Source organism: Rattus norvegicus, chromosome 20 (assembly GCF_021556685.1).
Source record: "Rattus norvegicus strain SHRSP/BbbUtx chromosome 20, alternate assembly SHRSP_T2T, whole genome shotgun sequence".
In the NCBI taxonomy this organism is placed as follows: domain Eukaryota; kingdom Metazoa; phylum Chordata; class Mammalia; order Rodentia; family Muridae; genus Rattus; species Rattus norvegicus.
In genome coordinates this window covers 28,424,055-28,445,421 of record NC_141553.1, presented here as the reverse complement: position 1 = coordinate 28,445,421, position 21,367 = coordinate 28,424,055, and the positions used below count along the sequence as shown (strand labels likewise).

General features: G+C 41.0%; 1 protein-coding gene and 1 non-coding gene across 7 annotated transcripts in view; both read right to left on the bottom strand.

Annotated features, from left to right (window-relative positions):
* Nucleotides 1–21,367, bottom strand: part of P4ha1 (prolyl 4-hydroxylase subunit alpha 1) — a 50,553-nt gene that overhangs the window by 12,970 nt on the left and 16,216 nt on the right. For 3 of the 6 annotated variants that reach the window (XM_087598277.1, XM_087598273.1, XM_087598278.1), the window contains 6 exons: nucleotides 17,727–17,878; nucleotides 14,723–14,860; nucleotides 12,874–13,113; nucleotides 9,841–10,037; nucleotides 8,292–8,468; nucleotides 5,938–6,008 (listed from right to left, as the gene is read on the bottom strand). In XM_087598277.1, the coding sequence (XP_087454403.1) occupies nucleotides 5,938–6,008; nucleotides 8,292–8,468; nucleotides 9,841–10,037; nucleotides 12,874–13,113; nucleotides 14,723–14,860; nucleotides 17,727–17,878 (975 nt within the window). 6 annotated transcript variants of the gene reach the window in all.
* Nucleotides 19,853–19,915, bottom strand: LOC120099055 (U7 small nuclear RNA). The gene has a single exon (XR_015646086.1). It is a non-coding gene; the product is annotated as a U7 small nuclear RNA (small nuclear RNA).

The following is a 21,367-nucleotide window of genomic DNA, read 5'->3' as shown; positions in this document are numbered from 1 at the left end:
CCTTCCTTTTGGATTCATGAAAGGTCTCATACTTTTAATTAGTATTTCTACATTCTTTTAAAAAGCAAGGTTCCTCTATTTTAAATAATCTTGACTTTTCTAACATATATCTTTTTTTTTTTTTTCGGAGCTGGGGACCGAACCCAGGGCCTTGCGGTTGCTAGGTAAGCGCTCTACCACTGAGCCAAATCCCCAACCCCTCTAACATATATCTTAAAAGCATCACCGGGAAGTTGGCTGAGGAAGAAGCAACATCCTCACATAGCTTGTAGAAAGCAGGCAGATGAAGTTGGGGCCACTTTGGGGGCAGTCACAGACCTCCATGGAAGATATATGTAATCCAAACCCCACTACAGCACAGATGTGCAACCAGCACGTCGCAGTTAGCTATTATAAAACCAGCATATCATTGCTTTGCAAAGGCAAATGCTAGCTCTGGGCTTAAAGTACTAGTTCCCAAGAGCAACAGTTCATTTTTTAATAATTCTTTTAAGTGCTAGATAATAAGCAAAGACTAATTGCTAAGACTGAGATTTAGAAGTCTTGGTAGGAATAATTAAGCAGTAACACTGTTTATCTATCTACTTTGAGTCTCTCCCTTTGAAAACCATTGTTCAACCCACTAGGGGGCAGTGTTGTTACACATTAGGACAGTTTTAAACAATTTGAAATCATTCTAAATTCTTCCATTCTGGCTGGGAGTGGTGGGCACACCTTTGAACCCTGTGTTCCTTAGGCAGAACCAGGGGGATCTCTGTGAGTTCAGGATAAGTCTGGTCTACACAGCAAGTGTCATGACTACATAAAGAGACAAGGGACCCACCACCACAGCCAGCCTAAACGTCTGTTTAAACAGCAGCAAACTTCCATGTATGCTTTGCCAAAGAAAATTCCATTTGCTGCAGTTTTTCCTTCTACAGAAAATGACATAATCACTTAGAAATGTCTTCAAATACAGATTAAATTCCTTTTTGGAATGTTACAAAATGCAGATGTTGCTAGAACAAAAGGGCTTATTATATAAACATCAACACACACATTTTTCTATGAAACATTTTTATCATAACTAATATGGGAAACAAAATATTGGTTTATTTCAGGTTTTCACAACTATGGCCAGTGTCTCAGACCTGTGCTAGGATGGTCCCAAGTATTAGGGAGGCAGAGGCAGGAGGATCACAAGTTCAAGGCAAACTGTGCATGAGAAATTTACTAAGACTCTGTCCCTAAATGAGGGCCAGGGCCAGGGCACAGGGTGGAGCACTTGTCCAACACACAAGGCCATTGGCTCAGCACAAAGAAAACGTGAGTCCCACTGGACAGCAAGTGTCCACATCCACCCATTTACCCATCAATGGAATTCCTCCTCTAATGTCTTGTTAAAATACACACTACTTCCAGTAGGAAGCTCCTTTAATAGCTAAGGCCTCTCTCTCTCTCTCAAAAAATATTTTTAGTTTGATACAAGATTCTTTAAAAATAAATATTAAAGTCATTGAAATATAAAATTCATTTCTCTAGTTTGTTTAAAACACATCACTCTTTGCCAAGATTGGTCGAATTAATTCTTGGCCATTAAATGTTACTGGCTGTAACTTAGGATGTAACGTCAGGTATGAGTATGTCTTTCTCAATAAATCTGAGAAAGGTACTTTTTGGGATTACAAAATTAGAATACTTAAAAGTCAGTTTGAAGTGCTTAGCTGTAAGAAAGCAAATGTTTGAGGGTCACTTTCAACACAGTGTCTCTGCAGCTGGTGAGCCCAGTGACATTTTTGGCTGGCTCTTCCTTCTTCACTTCTATTCTATACACAAGCAAGCTTTCAAAAATGCAATCAGAAACACTTCACTCATGAAAGTCTGTTTTTAATTCTTTAACATTAAAACAGAACTACATCACCTCTCCTCCCCTTTCCGCCTTTGGAAAAACAAAAACAAACAAAAATGCATTTAAGCATTCCTAGAAGGATCCAAAACAGGAGGACTTAAAGTAGTTGCTAATTGTCAAATCTGTGCACGTCTCTGAAATATGGAAAAGCTTTATGGGGATACTCTGTTTTGAGGCAGGGTCCCACTATGCACACCAGGCTGACTTCAAACTCACAGACTCCCTGGGCCTGGCCTCCTGAGTGCTGGAATTACAAGCATGCACAGCCATACCTGGCTGAAGTTCCTTTTTATAGATATGACTACTTTTCAATAACAGAATGGAAAATAAGTTTGGGCATAACCTGAAATTAGGATCGATTCCATTTGCAGAAGTACTGTAAATCACGTCTTAGAATAGATTCCCCTGAATTCATTTGTGCAAGCCCTCACTATCTGTTGGCATTCCTTAAGGACAACTGCTCCGATGGCTGGATCTAAAGCAGACTACAGCAGATTTTATTTTATCCAGGTCTCATATAAGGCTCAGGATCTTCCACTCTCAAATGTGGCAAGCAGGCCACAGGATTCTCATCCTTCTGAGACACAGAAATGCCAACAGTGTCTGAAGAAGTAGACCTAGTCACCATCCCTCCAGTTATTACTGTTAGATGACATCACCATCACCCAACTATCTTGTCTATTGATTTTCTACTTCTTTGGGTCTTAAGTCATGAAAACCTACACTACATAAATTTCTGCACTTCTCTCTTGGTAATCTCTCTTTTGTTAGAGTGGTCTCAGTCATGAGCATACTGGGAATTAAAAAGAAAAGAAAAAGAAGAAAAAAAATTAGAAACAAAACTTAGTAACCAAAACACTCTTTTCTCTCCTACACTTATTCACACAAGAGTCAAGGAATGAACAGGGCAGGAAAGATGATGTGTGCTGATTTCTAAGAATGTATTTATTATTACTGTGTCAAAAAAAAAGGCATGGCAGTGCTGAACCTGTTCATCTAGCTAGCTTCTTTGATTTTCAGTGCCTTCTAAAGCACTTGTTGAAATGTCATTCAATACCCTGAATACCCTGGAACTCACTCACTATGCAGACCAGCCTGGCCTCCAATCCATAGAAATTTCCCTGCCCCTGCTTCCTGAGTGCATGCATCATCATACTAGCTTACAAACTGTTCTCTGATCATATATGCACTGCATCCTGCATGTGTGTAACCATATACACACACATACATGCACACTAACGTGCATTATGTACACGTACACACAAATAAAATGTAAACCAAAACATTTTTAAGAATGACCACAATGCTTGGAAATCTCACACCATTCCTCTTCCCTGAGCCCTGAACTTGCATTTGCACTGACCTCTGGTCAGTGGCTCTCAACAGGGAGGCAGGGGAGAGAGGAGGTGGTAGTGAGGACTTGCCCTACCAAGGCACAGCAAACAACTTCACTTTTCCTACACCTACCTACAGTTGTGACATACCAGAGATGCTGCTAACCTTGCTTACAGAGCCACCACCACCAAAGAGTGACCTGATTCAAAATATCGATTGTCAACCATGGTGCCACTTGCAAATGCTCAAGAGGATAAAGCAGGACGAATAAGTGAAGTGCTAGCCTGGACTACACATTAGACCTTAGACAGGGAACATATATATACCAGTGGTAGAGTGCTTGCCCAGCTAGGAGAAGCCCTGGATTCAACTCCTAGTACTACAAAGTAACAGTTAAAAAAAAAAAAGGAAAAATTATATACAAAAAGTTTTAATATCAAAAATGTTGATATTGAGAAATCTTAATCTAGAGTTCTAATTTTACACCAAAAAGTACATTTATCACATTGTAGTTGTCTAGTACAAAAATATTTATGTAACTGACAAAACATAAATTTCCTGTTACATAATGTTCAAAACAGGATTATACCATGAAAGCCTGAGTTCTAGCTCCATGAAACAAACAAACAAACAAACAAAAAAACCCACATCTGACCAGGCAGTGGTGGGTCGTGCCTTTAATCCCAGCACTGAGGAGACAGAGGGAAGCAGACCTCTGAGAATTTGAGGCCAGCCTGGTCTATGCAGAGAATCCCTGTCTCAAAGAGTGAAACAAAACAAAATGACTATAATTCTAGCCCTCCTATGCAAAGATGAGTGGTAAAGCCAGGAGATGTGATCCCCTGGAACCCCAGGGGCCAGCCAGTCCTGAGTAAACAGCGTGACATACATAGAAAGCAAGACCATGCATGCTTAACAAGGTGGAAGGAACGGACTCACAGATGCAGAGAGCCTCTGCGCTACACGCCCACTGTGCCATGCACACACCCAGACTCACACACACACTCATCAAAAAACACCCTTGAAACAATTTTAAAAATTAGTAGCTTCAGATTGAGTTATTTCAACTATTATTATACACATTAATCTAAGCAATTGATTGAGCAATTACTATCAATCTAAAGAACAAGACGGGCAACGTGTAAACTTAAATGTTTAGAATAAGATTATCTTTATAATTGTTGCATCTGTGGAGAAATATTAGTTAGGGTTAGAATAAAACAGAATTCAGTGCAATGATATTTCTGTTTTCACTGTCTGATCTGAGAAGCCTTTATCACTTAAGTCAATCAACAGAGAGGTCAATGCTATACTAACTCACTCAGCCCCTGACTGAATTAATGCAGCTAAGTTGCACCACAGTGAACTCTAAAAGTTACTTCTAAATGTTGCTAAAAGTGAAGGATTTAAACTGACTGGAGAAGCTTCTTTGTCCTTCTAGGCATTTCTTCAACAGCTGTCAGTGACCTGTAGATCAGCCCCAGCCCCACGGCAGTTGGCCTTGGGCCTTGCTCTTTTACAAGTTCCCAGAGCCTCCCAGGCATTTTATACAGTGACTGGAAAAGGCTTATAACTGCTGTATCTGTTTATTGGTCCACCATGAAAATCAAGCACAGACACCCAAAGCTTCACCTGAAATCTAGGTCTTGAAAACTATCATGAATCTTGTCAAAGTTAGATTCTCAGAAAGACCGCTCCAAATAGGCCTCAAGTTCTGCCCATTGCTCCCTTACCTCTTAGATACTCTGTACTGTGCTGTGGTCAATTTCCCAGTCTCAGGGTCATGTACTGTAGCTCGGCTCAGCTACAAAAAGAAAAAAGAGAAAGGACAAGGCTTACACTCCAGCAGGCCGTCAGGCTTTCACTTTGTTTTGCCAAGCCACAGGTGATTGGAAGGATTCAGATTGGTCTGTGTGGCGGGTAATGGTTCGAATCGGCAAACACTCAGAAAGGTGGCAAGGACAGCCACTTCTGCGTCAGGAGAAGACGGTTGACAGAATTTGACTGTAAATGTATTGATTGTCCTTTCACTTTTTTAAACCTAAAACCTTTTGAGGCTGAATGTCAATGATTGGCAGCAGTGGGTTTCACAGGAGCTCTCCCAGGGCTACAAGTTTAATGCTTCATGGAGATCAAAAGGTATCCTAAGTTAGTTGATCACCTTAAAACTTTCATCAAGACAAATGGTTTTTTCTCTAAACCATCCAAGCCAACAGAGGTAAGAAGTGGTTTGGAAGGCTGAGCTCAAAGCACAGCTGCTCTTTCCACAGCCAGCTTTTGGGTCAATGACTTTTTTTTTTTTAAAATAGAAAACTTCAGACCAGATTACTCCACAGTGACAAGGGCAGTGGACAATCACTGTGAGATTGTGAGATGTGTGTACGCAGCGTTCCACCCCAGGTTAACACACTGCTTCTTTTTCTTTATTTCACACCCTCACAACAAAGGAGAAAAGGACCAGGCAACTTCCTTACATTTAATGCCTGATCTTAAAATACAATGCACTTAATTCCTGAGACTCAGGACCAATCAGAATAAATGCAGAACTTCTAGTCAAGGGGAAGCCTGTGAAACAAAGCATGCACCCACGTGCTGCTCTGAAGTGGAAGGCGGCCACTTGAGCTGGAGACGAGCTGATCCACTTCTGTTAATTAGAATTCTGTGGGATGTTCAAAACACTCATTAGGAGGGAAATACGCGGCATCCAATCTTACCTTTTGCTAATTCTGTAATGTACCGTCTCCAAGGCTCCTGTTACTGGGTTTGAAATGGTGGCTCGCCTCAGCTGTGAAGCCAACCGTCAGAACAGTTGCATTACAAGACAAAAAATGATCACGTTCATCTAACCAGCCGAAATGCTGGGCTTTCTTTTCTTTCTTCTTTAACCAAAAGAGGGTGAATAGAAAATAACTCGATACCCTTCCAATCACCTTGTGCTGACTCGTGAAAGCCAGTTAGTTTTGTGTTTCTTAAAAGTGATTTTACTTGCATTTCACTGCATGAACAGAGGTCACGCAAACAGAGAAGGTTGGAATTAACTTCTTCAGTAGAACGGAACACTGATAGCACAAAGAAAAGTCTCTAACATGCAAAGTGCTAGTTATGAAAATGGCCATTTGTAATTAATTAATCATCGACTCTAAAATCTTAGATTGTAACTCTAGTGACTACATGATTCCAAGGTCAATATTGTCTAAAATTTGTTTTAAGGTCATTCTTTTCTCCTTTCAAGAGAGAGTATGTACTCAGTAATACATACAGTAAAGTAGCCTTTCTGGAGCCAGGCAGGTAAAGGGAATGCATAGTGTTAACAGAAATGTTGACAGCCAAGATAATAAAAAAATTTTTAAATGGGAGGGTGATGCTGAAATAATAAACAAAAAACAAAACAAACCAAAAAAACAAAAAATTAACCTTCATTGCCACTAAATTTACTGATCAAAAATATTCTTAACTAAAAAATGTCTTATGAAAACTGTCTTATGAAACGGAAAAAGGCCTTCCATCTCAAAAGTGAATTCTTTTTTTTTTAAAGACTTATTTATTATATATAAATAGACTGTTGTTATCTTCAGACACACCAGAAGGGGGCATCAGATCTCATTACAGACGGTTGTGAGCCACCATGTGGTTGCTGGGATTTGAACTCAGGACCTCCGGAAGAGCAGTCAGTGCTCTTAACCACTGAGCCATCTCTCCAGCCCTCAGAAGTGAATTCTTAACAAATATTCTACCAAGAAATACTGGTAAACTGGGTCTGACTATAAATAAAGGACTGAGTTAGGAACTCAAAAGAGAATGAGAAAACATAGAATAATTTTAAGAGGTGCTCTGCTTGGCAGCTGATTTACTAGATCCCTGGACAGCACTCACATGCACCACAAAATCTAACATGATTTAAGAAAAAAAATTGCTAATTTGAAAAATAATAAAACTTAAAAAAATTTCAAATTTATCTCAGTATGTCACACCCGGCCAGCAAACCCATCAGCCAAATAAGCTGCCACCAGCTGTGGGAAATAAAATCTTGATTGTACCATAACCACTTCATTGATTTTCCTGGTTTTTTTGGCTGCCTTTACACCAGATGGCAGAGCTGAGCAGTCGTGACCACACAGCTGACAAGGCCCTCAAGAACATTGACTACCTCGGCCTTCATAGAAACGGGCCAACCCTACATATACAGAAAAAAAAAACTAATAATCAGATGTATTTAATAATCTCTACAAAAGTTTGTACTTTATCATTAATAAGCCATACTGTTTTCAAGTACAAGGTGATAGGAAAAGGCAAGGACGAGAGGTTGTCTCACGCTCACACAAAGGACAAGTTTCTTTGCCAAACACTGAAACTGCAGAATTAGGCGTAATTCATATTTGACTATTCTTCTTGCTGACACAGACTAAGGGGGCTGGAGAGACGGCTCGGTAATGCAGAGCACTGCTCTTGCAGAGGACTGAGGTTCGATCCCCTGTACCACATGGCAGAACACAGCAATCTGTAACTCGTTTCAGAGAACTTGACTCCCTTCGGCCTCCATGGGCACTGCATGCACATGGTGCCCAGACACACATGCAAACAAAACACCCGTACACATAAAAGAAGAATTTAACAAAATGATAATAAACTAAAATAGGAAATTATACTATTTTTAAACTAGCAAGATATCTATTCCTAGTTATATTTTCTACTAGTATTATCCTAAAGGAAGATTACAATACCTGGAGTATTCATTCAGATAAAAAAGTACCAGGTATGAAAAACTGAGCTCTGAGTGGTACTGAGCTACAGAGTATGTAAAAGGTCTTCCAGCGAGGCAGCAAGCCACAGGCTTCTTGTGAACACAGATCTACGGTTTTCACTACTCCGTTTCAAGCCCAGCTCCAGGATGCGTTACTTGTGTTGGTAACAAGCTGAGACACCTAGTGTGAACTGTAAGTGAACGCCGTTGTGTTGAGGCAGGAACAGTTAAAACCATCTACAGCTATAGCCACCTCGGTTACCCTTCCTGTCGCCTTGCAAAGAAAAGATGGCGCGCACACTCAGTAAACCGAGGAGAAGAAGTTACCCTGGGCTTTGCTAAATCTTTGACGATCTCAATCTCGGCATCTGAGATGATGTCATGGAAACGAATGATGCGAGGCTTGTCCCACTCATCCTCCTGCTTGGCTGGGGCCAGGATAAATTTAGGATTCCGGTTTCCATCATGGTAGCGGCAGAACAGCCTTTTTTGTCTCCGAGGAGTCTACATATAAGGAAAATAATAAATGTGTTAGAGTAATAGCTCAGTGTCCATTGTACATGAGTTAGAAACAATAACGATGTTGTGCGCGCACACAAGCACACACACACGTGCACACACACACACAGGTGACCTCTGGAACCGCACACAAAGCCGCAGTGCCTGGTACACATTTTTGCATCAAACCAACATGCATTTAGGATCTTTAAAATGTCATCAGTGACAGGGTTTGGGGGTGCAGTAAAACACAATGGTGTCAGGTTGGTCACTTGGCATATGGAAGGCACTGGGCTCAACCCTGGCCCTGAAGAAAATAGAGTACTTTCTGGGGAAGAGGAATGTCTCAGTAACAAGAAGGTGGTCAAGTTCCATATGAGTAAGACACTGAACTTCAAACTTTAAAACCCGATATAGGAGAACCAGTTTCCTAAACAGATGACAGACCCAGTTCACCACTGGAAACCTGAGAGCTAGCTAGACATTTGGTATTATTATATGATGTCTATAAACGTGTAAAGCTATGATGATGGCTCATCAAGTTCTCATGTCTAAAAGATATCTATTACTAGAGTTTGGACTTAGATCGATCCTAAATTCTTGGCTTCGTTTTAGTCTGTGGTGTGGTTGGGAGGTGATAAAGTGGTTAAGGGAGTCATCGGGGTGTTCCCAGAAGGTGGTGCTGTGAATGCTATCCCTGTGGCTCTCCCCTTCTGATAGTTCTGCTCCACACGCCTCCTCCAAGGTGCCCTGCCCTGCCATGGACCCATCCCAGTGAATGGGATGGGATGGACTTGAAACCTCTGGACCTGTGAGGCAAAGCAAGACTCCCCCCTTTGAAGGCCGTCTTTCTCCGGCATTTCCCAGGGGATGCAAAGGTGCTAGCATACATACAGAGTTTAACAGAGACATGAATGAAGAAGTTGAAGGAGTCTAACAAAGTCTACCTGTTCGCACAAGGCTCACTAGCTCCCAAAGTGAAGCAAACCCTTGTTGCTAGGCGTCAGTCGGTGGACACGTCCACAGTGGTGCAATGTGCACCTGCTATTAGCGATTAGGCTGTCAACACCGAAAGCCTGACTTTAGTTCTTTGGTAGAGAAAGGAATTTAAACATTTTTTTTAAAAAGAGTTTACAACTAGACATACTCTAAAAACTCACTAACAATGTTCCATTATCAGTTAATCTGGGGAAATCATGTGTAACTCATGCCCAGTGATGTATTTTCATCCACAGTAGGCACACAGTGTACTACTTTGTGATTTTTACCACAGGGACTACAATATGAAAAGCTTTGAATCCCTCTAGTACCACACACACACACACACACACACACACACACACACACACACACACACGATTGACATTTTCCACTTTACCATTTTGATACCCTCCCCACGGCACAGCATTTCGTACTTCTGTCTCTCTGGCAGGTAGTCCACAGCAATCCCCTTTTTCTTTGGTGTAGTTTTCTGATCAGACTGGTCACCCGAAGCAGACTTATTGGCATCTTTTTCTTTACTCATTATATACTCAAAATATACTAAGTTACCATTGGCTCTCTGGTGTTCAGGATCTAATAGAGACATAAGGTGGGTACACAGGAGAGTTTACAGTTGTTTAATCCCCAGAAAACAGCAATGTAAACAGTTTATATCACATAAGGTTAGTGTACTAAGATGCTTTTGAGGAAGGAGGCAGTAAGAGTGTCAAAGTTATTAGTGCCAAAACAAGATTAAGCCAGTCCCATCCAGTCAATAAGGACACACAGTTGCCTTGAACGGAAACAGCTCTGACGACAGATCAGGTCTGTATCTGACACGTTAGTCTTTCTCAGCTGGGCATGGCTGCCTTCTACTTCCAGCACTCAGGAGGCGGAGAGAGGAGGATTCCTTAGTTCAAGGCTGGCCTAAGCTACATAGTGAGTTCAAGGACAGCACAGAAAAACCCTGTCTAGGGAAAAAAAAAGGAAGTCTTATCCTCTGTGTATTTTAAGTAGTGGTGAAAAGAAAATTTTGTGGCTCCAAAGTAATCACTATGATACAGACAAATCGGACCCACTTCATAACCAATTCTCACCACAGCCAAAGGCAGACCAATGCACGTCTGAGGGCTGAGTAGGCTCCAGCTCCAAATATCCAAGTAAGAAGAGGAAACGGAATATATAATTTTCAAACATGCCAAAATCCACTAACTGCCTCAGAAATTGCTACTGATAATTTTTAGCTACCTTTTAGTAAGGAAAAACCAATCCAACCAACCATACACAGATAGAAACAAAAAGAACAGGAAGTTAGAGACGTTACTTGTGGCATTAAAGTGCTAGTTTATAAAGTATTTCTAGTTCTTCTGAAACTCTCACGATGTATGTTGTGATATGTAATAAAAGCCTAATTTTGAAAGATAAAACTAAATGTGTATAGAAAAGGGAGTATATACAACCAAACAAAAACGGTTGATTCTTCTTTTCTGTATTAATAACATTTTCTATATTGAATACAAAATATAATTTAAATCAAGAGAAAAACAGAACAGGAAAACAAAAGTTATTTGAATTAATATCTTGATTCATTAACTAAGAAATAAATCAATTATCATAAAGTTCATTTTTCAGATGATAAGTCTTTTTTGAGCAGTTCCCCTTTTCCAATACCTATCTTAATTAATCATAATTTATTTATGTTTTTTTTTTCTCATATGGGTTCCAAGAATTGAAATCTCAAGTTACCATATTTGCATGCAAAGTGTCTTCATAGACTGAGCCATCTTGTTGGCCTATTTTTTATAGCTGTTTGTAAGTTATGTCTTTGAAAACATTAATTTAAAAAATTATAATTTATTTTAATTGAGGCATAATGAAATTCATCAGTCTTAAGGAAATGATAGGATTAGTTTTGAGACAAATGTGTACAATTATACTCATGATTACTTTATAATAAAATTATAAAATAATTCCAGCATCAAAATTATCATATTAAACATTTTGTGATACATCTCTACTCCATCACAACCTGTATAATTATTCATGTATAACTCTCTGAGTGAAATATATTTTCATTTTTTTTATCCAAGGAACAAGATTTCTGGCTTCCCTTCTAAACACATATTTCCTTTAATAGGAAGCTTATGACAAAATATATTCTAATGTAGAATTATTATCAAGACTATATGATAGTTCAAATTCTACATTCTTCTCAACAACTGATTTTTTTTTAATTTTTTATTATATATTTCTTTACTTAACATTTCAAAGGTTATTCCCCTTCCCAGTTTTCTGTCCATAAGCCCACATTCCCTTCCCTCCCCCTCCCCCGTATGGGTATTCCCCCTATACATCCCCCTTATTGCTCTCCCCCATATTCCCCTGCACTGGGGGGGGGGGTACAACCTTGGCAAGACCAAGGGCTTTCCCTTCCCCTGGTGCCCCAACAAGGCTATTCTCTGCTACATATGCAGTTGGAGCCCTGGGTTAGTCCATGTATAGTCTTTCGGTTAGAGGAAGTATTGAAAGAGTTGAAGGAGCTTGCAACCCCATAAAAACAACAATGCCAACCAACCAGAGCTTCCAGGGACTAAACCACTAATCATAATTTATTAAATATTCTTTCTTCACAATGTATCAAAGGCTGCCTGAACCTATTATTTTATACATTCTGAGACCCCACTTCCAAAGATTGCAGCATAGTAGATCTTGGGGTGGAAACCAAGGTATTTGGACAGTTAGAGAAATGGCTCAGTTGTTAAGAGCACCTGCTGCTCTTGAAAAGGGCCAGGGTTCCAGCACAACTCCCTCCTCTCTCTGGTCTTGGGGATCACTACATACATGTGACACGCCTACCTGCATATAGATCTTTTCTTTTTGTTTAATTCTCATATCATTTTTCTAACATTTGACTATGAAGTGCAAAAAAGCAATAATGTTCTTCACAGGAAAAGTGGTTGGGAATTACTATGGCCACATGGTAAGTAAACATTTTCTAGAGTTCTTGTCTAGGCTTGATCATATTTCCTGTTTACTCTTTTTTTCTTTTTGAGATAGGGTCTCACTGTGCAGCCCTGGATGTCCTGGAACTCACTATGTAGACCAGGCTGGCCTTGAACTCACAAAGAGTCACCTGCCTCTGCCTCTCAAGTGCTAGAGATTCAAGGAGTGCACTACAGTGGTCTGGCTAGTTCCAATTTTTAAATTCCCAGAGAAAAAAACCATCAGAGAACACAGCAAGCACAGTAGTATATTAGGTGAAACCTCTTATAATCTGAGAATAAGTAGTGAGAGAACAGAGTATGTCTTCTGCTGACTTGTAGACTTCTTATGTGAAGCATGTGGCTGACTGTGTGCTTGGAGGACTAAGTAGATATACAGATAAGATATAACCCAGTAGATACAATGTAACTTAGGCCAGATAACATACCTAGTTCAAGAAGTTTCTTTGTAAGCAGAAGTGCCTTATCCAGGTCACCCTGCTGGTACACTGCATAGCTCAAATAATCTAGAACCGAGACTTTGTCTACAGTAGACATCTCTCCCTCCTCCAGCTGCATCAGAGCCTGCTCCATCCAGAGTTCTGTGTGGTAATAATCTGCTTCTGTATAGGCCACTTTGCCCAACTCAAAGCAGTCCTCAGCTGTTAGAAAAGACTTGTGTTTCACTCCTATAAAAACAAAACAAAACAAACAAAGCCAGAGCATTAGCAATCCCAATATTGTACTATAGGAGGCTGCACAACCTTCCGAGTACTACTTCACTTTCATTTGAACACTGGAACATTGTTCAGTTGTAAGAAAAGCAAAAACCAGTTGGGTGTGTTAGCACTGCCTTTAATCCCAGCACTCAGGAAGTAAAGGAGGCAGTGAATTCTCTGTGAATTCAAGGCCAGCCAGGTCTAGGTCCAGGACTGTCAGAGCTATAGAGAGTGACCCTGTCTCAAATAAGTAAGTAAATAAACAGCAAAAATCTAATTTCATAAACAGACAAAACAGCCTAGCATAACAAGGCTTACAGGGCTGGTGCAGGGGATGTGCGTAACGAGTCTAAACTAAGGCCAGCTCCAAGCCCGGTGACCTGAGCTCATCACTCACAGTGGAAGCAGAGGACGGGCTCCACAAATTGTCCTCTGACTTCCACATGCATGCAATAGCACCCATGTGGCACACACATACACAAATAAATAAAGGTAAAAAGAAGAACACAAGACTTAGATAAAACCATGTAGCATGTAACAGTGTTATTACTACATGACTATTAACATCTAAGTACAGGTTACTGAACAGATGTGTTTTCATTTATCAAGTACACATGAAGCAGATGAAGTTACCAAAATGGCACATGGCTTAAGTTAAACTACACTGTAACACAGCAGGAATCATATCTTGTATCTGTCTCAAAAGCAACAACAACGAGGCATCTAACTCATGCTTAAGGAGCGCTCCAGCAGGAGATGAGCGGAAAATGGAAGAGAAGAAGGAAAAGCAAACTGCTGACGGCTCTTCTTTAAAGACTCCTCGGCGTCCGTCGGTATCCCCTCACCTCTAATTTTAGTAACTCAGATATCTCTCTCTCCTCTCTTCTCTCTTCTCTCCCCCCACCCCCAACCTCGGTTAATTGGGTAAGGGTTTACCGGTCAGAACCAACTCCTTCTTTCATGGACTCTTTGTATTGCTTTTCCTGTGGCTGTTGTTCTATTTTATTGACTTTATCCCTGAGTTTGATTATTTCTTGCCATCTACTCTTTCTGGGAATTATTTCCACTCTTGGGCATATGCCCAAAAGACTGTACATGCTATGCCAGGGACACCTGCTCAACCATGTTCAATGCGGTTCTATTCCTAATGGCCAGATTGGAAACAGAAGTCCAGCAACAGAGGATGACCAAAGAGAATGTACTACTCAACTCAGTAAAAAAAAAAAAAAAAAAAAAAACCCACAGGTAAATGGAAAGAGCTGAGGAAAACAAAACCATCCAGAGTGAGGTAATCCAGACCCCAAAAGGCAAATGTGGTATGTATTGATTATATGTGGATACTGGCTGCTCAGTCAGTGTAACCACAGAGTACTAGACTAGGGGAGGAAAGGATCTGCCTGTCGAGGAAGGAGAAAAAGCAGAGGTAAGTTATGGATGAATAGGAGGTGGGGGTGGGGTGGGGCTGATATTGGGATGTAAAGTGAATAAATAAATTAATTAAAGAAAAAACTTACATTTCCTAGTGGGCTGAAGAGCAGCTGAGGGACGAACGCAAGCACAGACAGAAGAGTCCTCTTACCTGGAAGATTGCCCTTCGAGATGGTATTCGTGTCTAGGTTGTAGGTGTCTTGCAGACGAAACAAAGCTTTTGCAGCCCCAACCTGGTCTTCGTCGTTAGGGAAGTACTGCCTCTGAATGGTCAGGTTAGAGATGAAGCCTTGAGATCGAAAACATTGAGTATAAAAAATATCTCATCAGTTTTCCACCTTACCAGGAAATTCCTACATTCACAAAGCATACTGAGATGGAGCAAACCACTAGCTTCAATTCCCGAGTCCCACTAGATGTGAGCACTGTGAGGTCACTGCAAAAATTACATCCATCTCAGAAAAGATCTAACTTCCAATAGTAACTACTAATAGTAACTGTTTATATGCAAAATATCCAGGAAAAAAACAATCAAAAAAGAGAAAAAGAACACCCAGAGGCCAGGATGATAATACATGCCTCTGACGCAAGAAATACAAAGACAAGAGGTCGACAAGTGTGTGCAAGAAATACAAAGACAAGAGGTCGACAAGTGTGTCAGGCAATCTGGAATACACAAGGCTGTCTCAACTGCCCAAGGAAGCTAGGCACGCTGGCACATGCCCTCAGCCCCAGCAGCATGTGGAGGCAGAGGCAGGCCGAGTCGTGAGTTCTAGCCAGCCAGTGCTACACAGTGATGGAGAAACAGAAATACAAGCTGGTTGGTACAGATCACTGGCAGGGTACCTATCTAAACACACAACGCCATGGGTTCCATCCTCAGGACCCTTCTTTCCCTGACAGACACAAACACTACAGGATTTATATAGTACAGTAAAATCAAACTAACAAAGTACTTAAGAACTATATAGTCCCTAAGGAGAATGGATTAAGAACACTCCTTTAAAAAACAGAATCAAAATGCGGTTTACAATTTAGTAATACCAATGTCACCCCTGTAAGTACGCTGGTTAACTTATTGTCAACTGCATGCACTTTGACCAGTAAGTATCAGGCATTAGTTAAATTACTAGGCATGTACAAGTGAACACTAGCTGAAAGGACACTGGCTCTCCTATCAATGCTGTCTACTTTAAGCTGACTCTAACAACTCCCACAAGAAATCCTGCAAGCAAGTTTTACAGAAGACCACAGTAGTTTCTGTTCCTTTTTTCTTTTAATTTTTTTCCAAGACAAGGTCTCACTAGACCAGGCTGGCCTCAACCTCAGAGCTCTGCCTGCTCTGCCCCTTGAGTGCTGGGACTAAAGGCATGAGCCACTCTACCTGGCTCCTATGTTTCTTATGAACCAAAACAAAACCAAGACCAAATATGCTGCTCAAGTTCTCTTAAGGAAAAAGAGAAAAATGTATATGTGGTTTTATATTTACACATAATATTATGTATATATAAAATGCATAGAAGATAGATAGATAGATAGATAAATAGATAGGTAGGTAGGTAGGTAGGTAGGTAGATAGATAGATAGATAGATAGATAGATAGATAGATAGATGGATAGATAGGTAATTATGGGATGACTACCACACAGAAAAAAATGCCAAAGTCTCAAGGGTCACATTATAAAAGAACTATAGAGAAGCAGAGGCAGAGGCAGAGGCCAGAGGCCAGAGGCAGAGGTAGAGGGAAGAAGGCAGAGGCCAGAGGCCAGAGGGCAGAGAGCAGAGAGCAGAGGGCAGAGGGCAGAGGCAGAGGGAAGAAGGCAGAGGCCAGAGGCCAGAGGGCAGAGAACAGAGAGCAGAGAGCAGAGGGCAGAGGGCAGAGGCAGCCAAAAGGTGTATTTCCTTATAACTGTTCTCAGGGTGTTAATACACGGGAAAAACAGCTTATGGTAAATTAGTACCCACAAGCATCTGCTAGTAGTGTTTCCTCCTTACCCACAGGAGATGCTGTAAAACCTTTAGTAGTTGGAAGGGAGCATGGATGGTACCAAAACTTTATAGATTGTTTTCCTTCTACACACATGCAAATGCTCAGTGTCTTTTCTAGCTAACAAAGGTGCTCTTCATGCAGTGTGGGCACAGCTTTCAGTCTGAGGTGCAAAAGGAAAACTGAACAATTTCTTTTTCCTTCACATTTTAATGAACTTGAGACTTATTCTTACCAAGAACCTTAGCAACTTCTGCACATTTTCCCCTTCATTTCTAAGTCAGAAACTCTCACAGGAACACTGTTGCTTTTCTCTGACATCCAAATTGCAGCATCTTAAAGCTTGCACTTGTGGACCATGTGTGCTCCAAAGGCTACATAAACAGAAGACTAAGGACTAAGGGCAAAGACATGCTGCAAGAAAGGGGGCCTCAAATCCCAACAGGGCAACTGGAGAGTTCATCTCACCAGCCAGAGAGCCACAAAACTTAAATCTTACTATTTTTCAAGTTTTCCACTTCACATTTTGGAGCTGCGACTGTGAGTACCGTGGATAAAGAGACTACGGCCGACTTACTACTCACCAACACTGGTAAGCGCTCTACGGAGTATTTTACTGACACAGATGTTTAACTTGCACCTTTTTTCCCTTTTTTGTATCAGTCAGCAATCATTCAACCAATACTTGTGCTTCTGCTGTATAGCACATAATCCCTTTACCTCCTTAAGCTTCAGGCTTAGTGTTCTGTGTTGGTTGTCATCTAGAACACCAACAGCTCCATTATTTCATTACAAAGACTTGAGAATTGATGTCTGTAGCGTCAATGTTTTAAATGACCGCCTACATGAAGAAAGATAACCCTAAACACACAATCCTGGGTGGCACACAGCTAACACTCCTCTTTGTAACACAACTCCTAATGATTTTGCCCTTAGAAATGACGTTATATGTCAAATAATCTAATCATTTCTGAAGATCAAAAGGTAAGATTACCCATGTTGTCACAAATATTAGAAGTTACCATTTTTTTTTTTTTAGATCAAATGATCCAGACTTCATTTATCTCTAGTCAGAGCAAACACACATGTAATTCTTCAATTCCATCATAAGCTCTTGGTGCACGAGGAACTGAGTTAGGCTTTAGTTCCGACGCCCCTTTAAACTCACCATCTGACATATCCTTGAGGATCAGATTCTCCAACTCACTCCACTCGGTGTTCAGACGTTTCATTAACTTGAATGCATTTACAGGGTGTCCGACAAACCCTTCTGGATCTTTTGTTGCTGTACTTGTTAGCCGGTCTAACTTCTCTGCCCATCTACAGAGGTCAGACATAAAAGTAGTGCACGTTTATGGCTGCACATGCTCTTTCTGTTTCTGAAAATAGACTTTTTTTTCAGACAATATAGTCTGATTATGGTTTCCCTTCCCCCAACTCCTCCCCTCTTCCCCACCCACCCAAATGTGGCACCTGCTTTTAATTCCAGCACTGAGGAGCAAAGAAAAGTAGGTCTCTGTAAATTCAAGGCTAGCCTGATCTACACAGTGAGTCTCTCCTCACCCCACAAAAAAGAGTGTACAAAGGGGGGAAAAATCAATCAAGTAAAGCACTTGGGAAATGAGACTAATTACAAGCTTTTCACTTAAACTATTCTCTACAATTTCTTTTTAAAGTAAAAATACAGACTCTAAAACACAACATCATACAGAAGAAAAAAATGCCTAATTTAATGAATCAAAATACAATTTCTTTTTTTTTTTTGTTTTAGACTGTTTCTCCCAAATGGAATCTCATCTTAGAAATGCTAAAATTTACTCACTCAAAATTTTGATTTCCCCATAAGTCCTAAGAAACTAAAATCACTATTATAGTAAAATAAAAATGAACTAGCCCTGCCTAAATTCTGCAAAGTGTGTATTTAAAGCAACTCATTCTCTAAAAGTTTGTGTTTTTCCTTATTGTATGTTCTGCATGGTAGATGGTGTTTTGCCTACATCAATGAGTGCTGACCACATGCATGCCTGGTGCCCAGAGAGGCCAGAAGAGGTGTCGATCCCCTGAACTCCAGTTACAGACAGTTGTGAGCCACCATGTGGGTGCTAGGAATTGAACCTGGGTCTTCTGAAAGCTCAGCTCTTAATTGATGAGCCATCTCTCTAACACCTTACACATTTCTTTCTTTTAAGAATGGGGTCCCACTATGTTACCATTTAAGATAGCTGTGAATTTCTGGTTCAAGAATGTCCCTGCTTCACCTCCTCGAGTGGCAACAAGCACTGATGCAGGCCACTGAGCCCAGCCTAATTCACAGTCACACTAATCCCAGCCTAACTCACACTCACACTAATCCCGGCCTAACTCACACTCACACTAATCCCAGCCTAACTCACACTCACACTAATCCCGGCCTAACTCACACTCACACTAATCCCAGCCTAACTCACACTCACACTAATCCGGGCCTAACTCACACTCACACTAATCCCGGCCTAACTCACACTCACACTAATCCCGGCCTAACTCACACTCACACTAATCCCGGCCTAACTCACACTCACACTAATCCCAGCCTAACTCACACTCACACTAATCCCGGCCTAACTCACACTCACACTAATCCCGGCCTAACTCACACTCACACTAATCCCGGCCTAACTCACACTCACACTAATCCCGGCCTAACTCACACTCACACTAATCCAGGCCTAACTCACACTCACACTAATCCTGGCCTAACTCACACTCACACTAATCCCAGCCTAACTCACAGTCACACTAACTCTTCTCCTTGTTGCTTTGCTTTTTGAGACAAGGTCTTACTGTATTATGCAGTCTAGATTGGCCTTCAACTTGTGATCCTCCTGCCTCTATCACATGCTGGAATCACGTGTGTGTAACTATGTGCTAATTTACAGCAAATCTTTACACCCTATGTAGAATATGAATTTTAAAACAGAGACAAGAGCCATGCGGGTTAATACCGAGGACCAGCCTCCTCTTGGAGATGGGTTTCTGAGGAAGGGGTATTTGGGAGCAGCAAAAGAACTACTTGCAGTCAGTCATAGGTGCAAGCTGACAGCTTGCATTCTGTTCAATTTGGCTCTCCAGACAGCTCTGTAGACAGCTGTTGGCTCTGCAATCTGCTCCAGATAGCTTTCTGCTTGAGACAGCTCTCTCATGCTAGAAAAAAATGCTAAAAGCTCTCTGGATAGCTCATGTGTTTTCCAACCAAAGTCAGAAAAGCGTCTAGAAAAAAGTCTAAAAGAGCTGTGTTAGGTCTCTAAGTAATTCTTGAGTTTTCTGACAAAAGTCAGAAATCCTGATAGAAAAATTCTAAAAGAGCTGTGTTCACTCTCCAGGCAGTTCTCTTCTGGGTAGCTCTCCCTTGCAGATCAGTCTTTTATTACAGATCAATTCAGGCATTTACTCCAGGTTCCCTTTTGATTATCCCATGAATTTTATGACACTAGTCCCTTGATTCTTAGGAAAAGACAGAAGAATTTTTTTTTTAACACTGCAAATAAATTCAGAGATCTGCCTGCCTTTGTAAGCACAAACAATAAATTTAGTTGGGTGGGATTCAGACTGAGATTAGCATTCCCACCATGCCTGGACCTAAATTTGCTCTGTCCCAGGCTGACCTTGAACTCAGGAATCTGCCTGCTTTTGTAAGCACAGACAATAAGTTAGCTGGGTGGGATCTCACTCTGAGATCACCATTCCCTAAATCTCTTTATCTCCTTCCTTAGTATCTTTCTGACAAGCTGGCTCATAGTGCAGCTGCCTCTGTTCTTTTAGGTCCGTGAAACCCTTCATACAACTCATATTGCGTCCTTATATTTTTTGTATAGTTAAGAAATCCTAATTTTTTTTTTAACTCATGTTTTCAGAGTTCTTTCCCACATCCTTAAGAGCTGCCAGAAGGTCTCAGCATTTACCATTTTTGTTCAGGAACACCAGACACATCCTCACCTCCCAGACTCCACTGTTTCCAATTTTCATGGAGTCATTAACCTTGGCAGGGAGAGCATTCCCCAAAGCAATATGCACATTATTACACAAACAAGCCTCATGCCTAGGAACTGACAACACTAGTGGAGGCCCATGCCCTGCTGGCTGTGCTCCAGAGATGGGAACTGTGTTACACAGGTCCTTCTGCATGGCCATGCAGAACTCAGCAGGGTAGTACACACCTTTAATCCCAGCATGCAACAGGTAGAGCAGGCCAATCTCAGTGTTATTTCTGGCCATCCAGGGCTACACAGTAAGACTGTCTCAAAACCTAATACATTAACACTAAGGCATTCACTTCAGAGTACAAAATCTCAGGTCAGGATTACATACAAACCTTAGTCACTAAAATTAACATTCAAGAAAAAACACATGGCTTTTATATTAGGTATCACTGATTGTACTTGTCACTGTAAGTCTACAGTGGAATCCCAAGAGGAACTGGAAAACTGCGCTAGCAGGTGGCATACTGGAGAGATGATCATTAGTTTATGAAAGATATTAGATGTAGGGCTTCTACATCCCCCTCCATCCATCCACACTGTGATGAGTAACCTGGACTGCCAACATCGTTAGATTACAAAGTAGCTCTTAAAGGACGCCTTTGGGTGTGTCTGTGAGTTGTTTACAGAGAGGACTACCGTGAATGTGGGCAGCACCTACACAGGCTCAGGAAGGAGGAAGCCTCCTAACCCCTCCATTCTCTACCTCTGCTCCCCAGCTGCCATTGAACTGCTCAGTTAGAATGAAATGAAATTAGAACATCTGAACTGTGAGATAAAGTAATTGTTTTCT